The sequence below is a fragment of the Monopterus albus genome, unplaced genomic scaffold (genome assembly GCF_001952655.1).
Source record: "Monopterus albus unplaced genomic scaffold, M_albus_1.0 scaffold219.1, whole genome shotgun sequence".
NCBI classification, from domain to species: domain Eukaryota; kingdom Metazoa; phylum Chordata; class Actinopteri; order Synbranchiformes; family Synbranchidae; genus Monopterus; species Monopterus albus.
In genome coordinates this window covers 89,156-102,101 of record NW_018128099.1, presented here as the reverse complement: position 1 = coordinate 102,101, position 12,946 = coordinate 89,156, and the positions used below count along the sequence as shown (strand labels likewise).

The window sequence follows — 12,946 nt, the reverse complement described above, 5'->3', positions numbered from 1 at the left end:
GGGAAAGATGTGAACAGTCTCAGTTAGTGCAGTACACTCATTTGAATCAGGTCCTATAGTGGAATTATGCTGACATCTGGTGCCTGGAAAAGCACTTCAAACCAACAGCCCTTGTTTGTTTAGCATATCATGTTTAAATTAGTTTAGTGCAATGCAAATAAAGATGGTCATGAAAAATTTGCACAAAATTAGCATTATTCAAAACCTTAATATATTACATAGTGATCTGAGTACAATTAGGTATTGAAAACAGTGAAATTTCTCTATGTGAAAGAATCCAGTACTAACTGAGCCAAAGAAATATACATTTTGTCCTTCATACTCTTGTAAGAGGATGACTTCTTGTTTCTGCAGGTACCAGAACATCCAGAGGACGATGGCCACAGAGGAGGAAGGTGGCAGTCCGAGGTTAGAGTGGAACAGCAGCACAGAGACTGATTCTGACTCTGCTCAGACGGGTACAACACTGACCCTCCTCACACCATCTGCACTGTTCATACTGTACCAAAGAACAGACTGATCATTTCTGCAGTGTTGTGTCCATTCTCATTTGTTTTTTTCTCCATGTCACATTTTCTGATGCAGTATGTTTTCTGACTGTAATGTAATTTAAAATTATATTTATGATTTCTGCATTTAATACCTGTGTCCAAACCTGCTTTAATAAACAGCTTAAGAATATTATACTGAGAAATCCCCCTGTTGTCTGTGTGCAGGCCCTGCCTCTGCTGTCAGTCAGCAGAAGATCAGCCATCTCCTCCAGTCACCTGCTGTGAAGTTCATCACACACCCAGAATTCTTCACTGTGTTGCACAGTAATTATGTGAGTATTAAACACACACACACACACACACACAGAGAAAACATTTCTTGTATATTGTTGCACAGTGTAGTCTTGAGCTGATGTAGAGCTTTATAATTATTGTCCTACAGGTCAGATATAGTGACTTTATTATGGTAAATACAGTTCTATGGCATGAGCAACAATATTGTCAGCTAAGAACAAGTAGTCATTTGCTGAACGTACTGCAGTGATGATGCGAGCAAAAAGCTGTCATTAACAAATCCCATAAAGAGGCAGGAATATACAGGGTGGGCCACGGAAAAGTAGCCTGGAGCCCTAAGTACCTGGCTTGTAACATTATTGGAGGTGGGCCACCCTGTACATCTTACTCCTCTGTTGTATACCAGGGTATAAATTTCACAGGGGCTGTTGCCCTGGCATCTGGCCATGAGGCCCTGTATAACTGTTGGAGTTACACGGCCACAGTGTGCCCTGATCAGATGTGATGAGTTAAGAACTCTGTCAGAGCTTTTCAAGTTCATCAGATGTGAGGAGTGATTTCTGTAAATTATCATTCATACTCAGTCACTCACATAGGTGTGTTTGTGGATGTATTAAGGAGAACGGTGCTTAATAAAGTTGTTCACACACAGGAGCACTCCTCATAAAACCTCTGTGGTTCATGTAAGTTGGCATAATATGCTGTGCAATTTAATTTTATTCACTCTTTAACACTGCTTGGTAACATCAACATTTTTACAAACTGTTACTTAACTTCTGTGGCTTACATTTGCTACATCTGTGTGCTATTTTTTAGCTCAGAGCCATCTTAAATTGATTTTTCTATAAGAGCTGCAAATATTTATGATAAGTTACCAACTAGTATTCGACAATGCACTACCCTTGTTCAATTTAAGTTAAAATTGAAGACCTGGCTAAAGAAGAGCCAAGCATGTGATTACTGAGTTTCTCAGTAATTTTAATATCCTTTGGATACATCTCTGTGTGTAATGAGGTCTAAATGTAACTTAAATGATTGTTACCTGCAACGTAATTTTAACATTAGGATTTTTAATGTGTGATGTTAGTGTTTGTTATTTACTTATTAATGATGACACATTTCATTTTTGTGTATGATGACATAGTATGTGGAATTTTATGATGGCTGTCCAGTGTCCCTGTCAAATAAACTATTAAATTAAATATTTTGCCAAACTAGTGTGTCATCAACAGGCACACCAAGAGTTCTCAATATTTATTTGATTTATTGCTTGACTTATTTTAGGTATGGCTTGACTACAACTATACAATTACATTAATTTGTTCTACACAAAGATTTTGATAAAATAGCAAATTATATATTCAGTGCAACATTGTCAAAGGTTTTAGATACACGCACCCTTCTTCCCACACATATACTCACAAATGCTCTGCCAAAATAAGACCCAAACAACATTTTCCACTGTACTATCCAGTAATACATTTTTCTAAATGGAAAAGCAAACTTGTACCTGTTCTCTAGGCAGCCTACCGGATGTTCACCAGCAGTAGCTGTGTCAAACACATGATCCTGAAGGTGCGTCGTGATGCCAGGAACTTTGAGCGTTACCAACATAACCGGGACCTGGTGGTTTTCCTCAACAAGTTTGCAGACACCCAGCTGGAGCTGCCGAGGGCCTGGGAGATCAAGACTGACCCCCAGGGAAAGGTGCCATAGAATAACTTAAGTTACATATTATACTGTATATTACAAACAGAACAGAATATCAAACCAACATATGCATGTGTTACATAATGCAATGCAATGGGCACATGTTCTGTGACATCTGAGGTACAATGATCAGTTATTTTGCCATCCTTTTGGAAACATTTTGCCAAATTTGAACCTAAAATGTGGGAATTTAGGTGAGAAGATATTTGAACTAATATTTTTCCTGTCTCACAGTCTTTCTTTGTGGACCACAATAGTCGAGCAACAACCTTCATCGACCCTCGGATCCCGTTGCAGAATGGCCAGCTGCCCGGCCACCTTGCCCACAGACAGCACCTGCAGAGACTACGCAGCTACAGCGCAGGGGAGGTACTCGTACACATCTCTGTTACTCAGCAGTCACGTTTGATTCCACATAGAATTCTCTTGCTAAAAAGCAACTCCAGCCTACAATTTTTTACTTTTTGGTATATGAAAGTATTATAGAAAGCAGCAAAATGAATGATGTAACAGGTAAAACAGATTGGAAAAATGATTACTGGTACATGTTTTACTCCACTTTTGTGTTCTGTGTGCACTTAAAATATCTTCTTGAATAATAAGGCTGTCGTTATTTAAATTTGTGTGTGCAGCCAGTCACTGTTGAGCAGTATGTGAACAGATGAAAAAATAATTAGCTGTACTGCTTATGTATACCTGTATTTCTGAAATTGCACAAGAATGACCTCAGACAGCCCATTCACTTGGTGACACACCAGCCTCCAAATGCAGCTACCAAGACTGTTAAAAACAGTTTGAGCCTCTGAAACATAGTCATCCACTGCTAGCTTTGTAAGTAGTGCCATATTGTGTCTATTGTTTATTTCTGTGCCAGCACCCCGGAACAGGCAACACAGGCCATGTGTTTTACCACTGTGAACGTAAATTACCAAATCTACGCCAGCATTACTATATATTTCTTTTTACATTCCCAGAATTACTAAGGACGAGTAAGGTGTAAGACTGTGAAAATCCCTGACTTTGATATTCTTTGAACAGAAACTGTCTGTCAGTGAAAAGTGTGTCCTGCTGGTGTTTGTTCCCAGGCCTCTGATGTGTCCAGGAGTCGCGGGGCTTCTCTAATGGCCAGGCCTGGACACAGCCTGGTAGCCGCCATACGAAGCCAGCATCACACTGACTCCAATCAAATGACCGCTCCGTGTAGGCACCGTCTTAAAATTTCATTATTAACCATACACAACATTATTTCAACTATCACTAATTCTTTCTGTTGGCTTTTTTAGATCCACGCTTAATGTCTCACTGCTTCTCTCTGCCTCTATCTCACCAGCGTACAATGACAAGATAGTGGCATTCCTTCGACAGCCAAACATATTTGACATGTTGCAGGAGAAACAGCCCAGCCTGAGCAGAAACTATGCACTGAGGTATCCTTTTTTTCAAGGACTGATTCAGAAATATTAACACGTATCTTTATGTTTATCTCCACTGTATGTATGTAGTCAGACTTCTGGCCAAAGCTAATTCTAAGTGGATGTACTGTAGTTTTGGTACAGACTGAGGAAAAAATATCCATTTTCACCTTTTAGTTCAGATATACTATATTGCCAAAAGTATTTACTCACCCATCTAAATCATTGAATTCAGGTGTTCCAACCACTTCCATGGTTACAGGTGTATATAATCAAGTACCTGGGCATGCAGACCACAATAGCTACAGACCTCCAAACTTCATGTGGCCTTCAGATTAGCTTAAGAACAGTGCGTAGAGAGCTTCGTGGAATGGGGTTCTGTGGTCGAGCAGCTGCATCCAAGCCTTACATCACCAAGTGCAATGCAAAGCGCTGGATACAGTGGTGTAAAGCTTTTTAAAAGGCTATTATGGGGATTTTCCACCATACTGCTGAACATTAAATGTCTAGAAGGATTCTGCTGTATTTATATCATGGAAGAACTGTGGTGAGGAGGATTTGACAGCTCATAACCAGAATGTAGAGTTGTCTGTGCAAGCTCAAGAAGACAGGGAGAATAGGTCTCAGTTCCACACTCAAATGTTTGTATGACCAGCTTACCAAACTGGACTCTTGTTTTGTTGACTGTTTAGGGAGAAGATCCACTATGTCCGGACAGAAGGTACCCAGGGCTTGGAGAAGCTATCATGTGATGCAGACCTGGTCATCCTCTTAAGGTAAAAAGCTTCACTAATGTCAACACTAATATCAACCCAACATCTGGTTTCTTTACAGTAAGTATCCTCAGAATTTACTTAAATGAGACTTCTAACTTACATTTGGTCTCTGTGTAGTGGAGTAAAACAAAACAAGAAGTAAAGATACTACAGAAAGGACAGAGGCTTGGTAACAGTTTTCACATACTTTTGGTTTACTTTGCTGTTGCACCTGAACAATCAGTTGGCACCCTGGTATTTGTTAGCTGCTCTTTTCATGTCAGCTCCGCCTGCTCCTGATTGGTTTTACAGTAAAACCAGAAGCTTGAGAAACTGCCACCACGGTCTGTTTTTGCAGTAGATCTCCTGGTTTGCAATGAAATAGTTAGCATCTCTGCTTTTCTGTCTCTTGTTCTCGCAGTTTATTTGAAGAGGAAATTATGTCTTATGTTCCACCTCACCCCATCCACCCTGGCTTCAGCTTCTCTCCTCGATGTTCACCCGCCTCCTCGCCACAGAACTCTCCTGGTAGGTCCTCCAGCATGTCAGTCACAGATATTTGGACTGCACTGGTTTTTTTGTCTACTATCACTAAACAGTGGTAGAAGTAGTACAAGTTAGTAGTTTGATATTTTCCTGGATGGAGACTGTGACTGTTTTATATGTCTGTCTTCTAAAACCACTGTGTGTGATCACCGGAATCAGTGGGCACCTAGTTACCCACTGACAGTGTAATGTGAGGATTTATGTTTTGGGCTGTTCCTTTTTGAAACCCTATAATCGTTGCCATTAGATAGAGCCTTCTGTGCTAGGGTGGTAATGCTATCTTAATGAGCTCCAGTGAACTCAAGCAAGCCACAAGATGTGTGTGCGTGTGTGCATACATCTGTTTTTGTTGTAATTGTCAGGAGGTAGTATAAAGGGAAACTGGGTCAAAGCAGTTGGCCTGTAATTGTGATTCATTCATTGTATGTGCTATTGTCTTTGAGGAAACCTGTCCTGGAAAAACAGAGTAAGCATATTTGTGAACTTAGCTAAACTGTTCCACATCAGTCAGTGTTGTGCTGCCAGTGTAATGAGATAATCACAATATTATTGGACAGTGACATGTCAGGACCTCTTAACATTACGAAGTGCTCGAAAATAGCAATTTTTAAAAATTTGGATTTCAAAGTAAATTGGAGGAATTTTTCTATGGATGTTGAGAGGAGGAATAGTTAAGGAAAGAAAGTCCCTGGCTATACTGAAACGAGGGACATCGTGACTACACTGTCAGCATGTTAAGACCCCAGGCCACTGGGAAATGCTTGGAGGATTATTATCTTCACATTATCATCGGGAAAATAAAGACGGTATTCCTCCCGTGTGAAGCAGACTAAATCAGTCTTTGATCCAGATTTTCTTTTTTGTTATTTTACACAGAGTGATTGCATCCAGGTGTTTAGCAGGTGTTGTCATGATTTGTTTATTTCTGTTTATATACTGTGCAGTGTGTACAATGGTGGCAACAACAGAAAACCAAGCTATTCATGAACCTGCTCAGCTTTCAGACCTAGGTTAAACTGTCCAGTGTCCACTGGGAACCAAGGCTACTGCTTAAAAGTTAAACAATCAGAGAATATATGCTTCCTAAATATGTAGACCACTGAGATTTCTGTGCAAGAAAAAAATATTAATTAAAGGTGAAATTACAGTATCTCAAATTCATTCATTCTTCATTTATGTGAAATATACTGTCTATAATTTGGCTCTCAACTTCTGTCTGGTGACTGGGGTGTGCAAAGTTGTTGTCTCCATTTTAGAACAAACAGGCAGAATATGGTAATTTTCTCTCCTGCACATCTTCTGGCCCACAATTTCATTTCAACTCAGCTGTAAGAGATGTGTCAGAAAGCAATTCTCTATGGAAACGTAACGTTCCATTTATGAATAAATTAAAACACAATATGACAAAAATATTTTGTGAATATATATGGACACATTTTATAGTATAGCATCATAACATTGTGTACTATTACAATACATTTTTCTTTACTTGTTAGTATTTCCAAATGTTTCTATCAGTGCCATTTTTGTAGGTGCTAAATGTTTAACAATATTAAAAATGCATGAACATATTTCACATATTTTATCTAATCTTTTATATTTGTTGGCCTTTCTTTCTCTTTTTATTTATTTTCTGTGTGTGTCTGTGTGTGTGTGTGTGTGTGTGTGTGTGTAGGCTTGCAGAGGGCCAGAGCTCCAGCTCCTTATCGCAGAGACTTTGAGGCCAAACTAAGAAACTTCTACAGGAAATTAGAAACCAAAGGCTATGGTCAAGGACCAGGCAAGACCAAGTAAGACTGATTGCAAATATCAGATATGAAACAACTTATTGTCCCACCAAAATAAAACTGAATAATCAACTGCCCATAATACTGTATTATTATGTGTGTATGTATGTACTGCATTTGAATACAATATGATATAACCATAAATATTAAGAGCTTCATAATGTGGCCTCAAATACTGTATATATGTTTATCCATCATCATCCACATTTACTTCAGGATTTCTACAGTAGTACCTGTGTGATGCCTGACCTGTTGTGGTTGTTGTAGACTGCTGATCAGGAGAGAGCACCTGCTGGAAGGAACCTTTAATCAGGTGATGGCATACTCCCGAAAGGAGCTGCAGAGAAACAAACTCTACATCACTTTCCTTGGGGAGGAGGGGTGAGACCCGCACATAGACACATACTGTACATGCACATCATGCACACGTGACCAGTGATAGAGTACAGCAAAATTCAGTGCCTTATGTAGTGGTCTTATGAGGTCTTGAAAACCAAAGTGTAAATAAATCCGTACTTTACTGTGTATAGGCAAACACACAGTTATGCTCACACAACTATATAGATGAACTAAGATGCACAGTGGGAAATCATTTATCTATTTTTCATTTAATGCAGTACTGCAAGAATAAGTTCTGTTTATGGAGATGTGTACACAGGCATGGGGTCCAAAAGTTAACCGAGTTAGGCTAAAGTTAACTGTGTGATGGGGCTTCTGTGCTTTTAAATGTAACCTGTGCTGTCGATGTTACTGGACACACACAGGTCCTTTCTCTCTACCTGTGGAGCTAACTTTGTGTATAGCCTCGTTTAGTACTGTTATGTCTGCTCGAACACGGAGAGTGAAAAAAGGATAGACAGACCCAGGTAGCTGACTTTAGTGCAAGCAGTGTTTTAATATTTTCTATGTAGAGAAGACAAGAAAAACATGCAGGCGTAGGAGATATTAGTAGACCGGGTGTCGATCACCAGTAGAGAAAACAGTCAGTGGGAGATGGATGAGGAAGGCCGGGCTGCGTTAACGGGGGTCACTCCTGAGCTGGTTGATGCGAAGATGGAAGTTACTGAGGAGATAAAAGGACATGAGTCTGTACAGTCGGTAACCAGTGACTGTGCATCGACCTGAACGGTGGAGACTGGAAGGGTAGCATAGAGCCAAGGTCCAGAGGTGTAGTCCGTGGAGGGAGATGACAACAGAGAGGTGTCTGGCAATGGGGAATCTAAAATAGATAGGGGAAAGAAGAAACTGGAAACAACGGAAAAATACAAAATTAACATTGGTGAGGGCCTCAGAAGAAGAATTGAACTGGCAAGGGAGTGACATGTGAGCAGGGCCTAAGTAGGGGTCGAACTAATGAGGTGCAGCTGGTGACCATAACGGGATGTGGAGCAGGTGTGCCAGGTGGTGAAATCAGGGGCCGAAAGAGAGAAACAAAGTGAGGGAGGTGATAGAGGCAGGTGCAGCTGGGCAAACCTGACAATACACCGCTGACCCTCTGCAGATTGTCCATAATGCTGTGCTAGGTTCACTTGTAGTGATGAATGTACACTCTGTAGTATCTCTCAGTTTAAACAGCTGTTTGGAATCATTTAGTTGATTGTTTTGGTTTTCAATGAAAAAGTGAAAAATATCCCATGAACAAATGTGTCAAGATGTCTCCTCTCTCTCATTGCCTCTTCAGATTGGATTACAGTGGCCCATCCAGAGAGTTCTTCTTCCTCTTGTCTCAGGAGTTGTTTAATCCATACTATGGTCTCTTTGAATACTCCGCCAATGACACTTACACCGTTCAAATCAGCCCCATGTCAGCATTTGTTGAGAACCATCTGGAATGGTAAGCTGCCCAAAACACTCATGCACAAAACATAATCTACAACTTAACTGCTTTGTACTAAACATGATTGAATGATTGAAACTATTTCTGTACTTTACTTATTCTGTAGTCATGTAGTACCATGCTATATGCTATTCAGTGCAAACTAATGGTGGAACAGTTCACAAAATTCACGGTTTGGTTCACATCACAGATCTGGGGTCACTGTTGTTGTTCCGGTTTGGGGGGAGGGCTTTGTAGCCTGCTGCAAAGAAACCTTTCCCGGGTATACATGTACCTGGGACAGTGAGGTAATGTCAGTTTATCCACAACTAGACACCTTTTTTACACGCTTGTCATGCAGCAGATAGACTGACTCATTTCATCAAATGCGTCAGTCTCCAGGTTGTTTAAATCTGTCAAATCCCTAGTTATTTTCTGTTGCACAATTTTTACTGGTATCTGTTCAGGCTGTGTAACTGAGCATTTTGATTCCACTTTCCTCCACTTTCTGTAGCAAGCCGGGGAAAATCTTTACAATTAATACATTGATTCATAAATATGTGGTTCTTCCCCGTGATCAGTGCATTTTTGCTGTCAGTCAATCTGGCCGCTGTCCTGCCAACAGGCAGACAGCTGTTCTGACAACACTGCGCAGCTAGCTCACATCTCGCTTTCAGAGATAAATTCCCAGTAAATTCGTAGCAGACCGAAGTGACACTGGCTGATCCTCTAACCGTACATTGTCTTACCATATATAGGACAGACTGGCAGCTGATCTCAACATTTCATCATGCCAATAAGTTTCAGTGGGTTATTGGCATGAGGCTTTTTCCCTAACAGCTTTAGATTTTTTCTACATGCCCCAGACTGTGACTAGTGAACCAAACAGGTTGGATTTTTTACTTAAACTCCTGGTGAGAACACATGACATCTTCTAAGGATATGTTTGGATGGTGTCAGGTCTTGTTATAATGATTCCTCACCTCCATACTTCTCGTGAAGTGCACCATTGTATGAATACGTTGTGAGAGTATGACAACATATGAAACTTTTCTTTTAGATATAGTTTGAAAGTGTGTGTATGTATGTACATATGAATGCAGGTGGATGTGTGTGAAGATGGATGCATGGGTGCTAAATTATGTTCTTTTATGCTTTAATTGTTTTTGGTATTTTTGGTCATCTATGCTGTCATTTTGTTTTGCTGTCTTGTTTTAAATGTGAGCTCACCAAAGTAAATTCAGTCAACTATGTTAAAATGGCATTAAAGCACTGAATTGTATTGAAATTGAAGTGAAATGACATAGTGGTAGAATTCCTTCACTGTTTTTATTCAAGGGACATTGAAGTCTCTCAGTATAAATTTATGCGAATCTGGCGAGATGAGTTTGTTTGTTGAAAATGTTCATGATATATTCATTAGCAGATTGTACAGTCTAATGATAAACAACTACAAGCTCCCTACACTTGATTGTTCAAAATATAAAGTCAAGATTAGAATACTGATTACTTAACCGGCAAACCTAATAGGGCAACAATATGAACTGAACTGTGCTCTGATTGCACATTAGGCCTTTGACATATAATATTATAAAGTAACAATAAAGTCCTGATAAAGTGATTTTGCCTCATGAATGATGGACTATGGTTTTTGTTGGCTGGATTAATTTTGGTCTATGATGGAGTGTGGCAAAACTGATATACAGTATGGAAATGTGATAGGATGTTATTTTCATAGCGTGACATTGACCTTGACACAGATACTCCAAAATATGAATGTGAATGTAGAGAATATTGCATTTGGTTTTGAACTGGTTGGTTCATTTTACTTGCTCATGTAACAGTGTCAAACTGTTTGATTTACTGAATTCTTACAAGTGTGTGTACGTCTAGGTTCCGTTTCAGTGGTCGGATCCTGGGCCTGGCTTTGATTCACCAGTACCTGCTGGATGCTTTCTTCACCAGACCCTTCTACAAGGCCCTGCTCAGACTGTCAGTGCACACACACACATTCAAACACAACATTTGTCATGCGTCATTTACCTCTTGACTTTCATTTCAGAGGTAGAATCAATAGAAGAAAATGTGATTTTTTTTTAACCCACTCGTAAGTAAAATTGCATGTGGATAGATGTTTTTATGGATACATACTGTGCATGCACAAAAAAGTTGCACATACACTGAAAATGCAGTCGTTATGGCATCCAGGGTTCCATAAACTAAAGTCTCCTGCACTTTCTCCATCAATAATGTTAGGTAACTCACAGCTGGAGAATGTTTAGGCTTGAATGGGCTTGAAAGTCACCTGAATGAATGAGTACAAAGGATGGCTACATTAGGAATTGTCAGTGGGTAGAGACATCAGCTGAGGTTTTCAGGGTAAATTTCATTTTGAACAAGCTATCATTGAGCTTACTTGTGCACAGTGAGAGGTACATTGCCTCCGATCTAAAAACCTGATTTCTGTAGACAGTTGATATAATTCAAATGGATAGTCAGAACATCAGCATTATCCAAGAATGTGTTTTTGTTGAGGAATATTTGAGAGATACTTATGGCATTAACGGCTTTTCCTACTTTACAACTTAAGTGTTTCAACTTAAAAACATTTCACATTGAGTAAGGAATTATGCTTCAGTTTGTTTTTGTGTCTTTACGATCAACTTCATGCGGCATAGCCAGTTTATAGTTTCAGATTTTTCTCTGTGAAATGGCACTAATCTAGAAAGTTCAGGCTGTTCACTTAGATTGAATCATCCATGCATCATTAAATAATTTGGCTCAGAACACTCGGATTCCACTGCATACACTGTAGCTTTATGGTCCTTGTCTTTCCTGTTTTCTAAGTTATTATCAAGAGCTCTGGCATGAACCTGCTTCAGTTATCAGATCAGTGGACAAGCACTGTGTCCACACAGTACTGTAGCTTTGTGGGCCTCTGTGTCTACAGGCCAACTGACCTGTCTGATCTGGAGTATCTGGATGAGGAATTCCACCAGTCTCTGCAGTGGATGAAAGATAACGACATCACCAACATCCTGGACCTCACCTTTACCGTCAATGAGGAGGTCTTTGGCCAGGTCAGTGTGCATGATGGTCTAACCCATGTGCATATAATTTGTTGTGCATGTAAAAAAAAAATTTCAAATACACACAGCATTGTTTTACGTGCACTTCCTAAATAGCAAGCTTTCGGCATACTGTTTTGATAACTTATTAACCACACCCTCCTCGTGTTGCTAGGTGACAGAGCGGGAACTGAAGTCAGGTGGCTCCAACCTGCAGGTGACTGAGAAGAACAAGAAGGATTATATAGAACGAATGGCCAAATGGAGGGTGGAGAGAGGAGTGGTGCAGCAGACTGAGGCAATAGTCAGAGGCTTCTACGAGGTAAACAATATTGCACAATACTGGCTTAGCCTGTTAGGCACCCTGTTTTTTCTCATTAACTAATTAAGCACTAAGATCATACAGTTGTTCTACTGTAGCCAGGTAGAGAAAGTTTAAACAGAACTCACCAAAATACTAATATTGTTCATCTTCACCCCAGGTAGTAGACTCCAGGCTGGTGTCTGTGTTCGATGCACGAGAGCTGGAACTGGTTATTGCTGGTACAGTTGAGATCGACCTCGGTGACTGGAGGAGCAACACAGAGTACAGAGGAGGTGTGTGTGTGCAGTAAACTGCATCAGGCTTCACTTTACTGTACAGATGTGTCTTATTTAACTCTCAACAACAAAGCAAATAAGTGTTTCCCAAAATAATGAACTCTGTTTTTAAGAAAAACACCATTTAACATGTTGAGTGCTTGTGCTCAGCTTTTTAATACAAATATTAAATATCCAAAAAATTACAGAAAAGAAAAAAATGAAGTACCTCTCTCCAGTACTCACAATACCAGACCCTAATTGATCAACAAGCTTCTTTTTAATTCAATTAGTAAAATGTCTTAGTTGAGTATATTTGCATTTAATTATAAATTACACTACATACAGTTATTTTATTACATAGAGCATGAATTTATAGAGAAATGGACAATGCTACATTTGTCTGTATGAAGCCCTTATCCTAAGTTGGTTCTAATGTCACGTTAACACCCTGGCTCCATATGATTAGGTTACCATGATGGTCACAT

General features: G+C 39.7%; 1 protein-coding gene across 1 annotated transcript in view; it reads left to right on the top strand.

Annotated features, from left to right (window-relative positions):
- The window catches only part of LOC109971291 (E3 ubiquitin-protein ligase HECW1-like), a 54,885-nt gene that overhangs the window by 40,057 nt on the left and 1,882 nt on the right, over positions 1 to 12,946 (top strand). Inside the window, 17 exon segments of the mRNA XM_020619440.1 lie at positions 355 to 458; positions 717 to 823; positions 2,307 to 2,492; positions 2,730 to 2,864; positions 3,581 to 3,695; positions 3,826 to 3,922; positions 4,600 to 4,683; positions 5,084 to 5,190; positions 6,884 to 6,998; positions 7,263 to 7,376; positions 8,677 to 8,829; positions 10,705 to 10,803; positions 11,762 to 11,891; positions 12,055 to 12,201; positions 12,362 to 12,476; positions 12,928 to 12,943; positions 12,945 to 12,946. The exon segment at positions 12,945 to 12,946 is cut by the window's right edge and continues 169 nt beyond it. Coding sequence (XP_020475096.1) covers positions 355 to 458; positions 717 to 823; positions 2,307 to 2,492; positions 2,730 to 2,864; positions 3,581 to 3,695; positions 3,826 to 3,922; positions 4,600 to 4,683; positions 5,084 to 5,190; positions 6,884 to 6,998; positions 7,263 to 7,376; positions 8,677 to 8,829; positions 10,705 to 10,803; positions 11,762 to 11,891; positions 12,055 to 12,201; positions 12,362 to 12,476; positions 12,928 to 12,943; positions 12,945 to 12,946 — 1,826 coding nt within the window.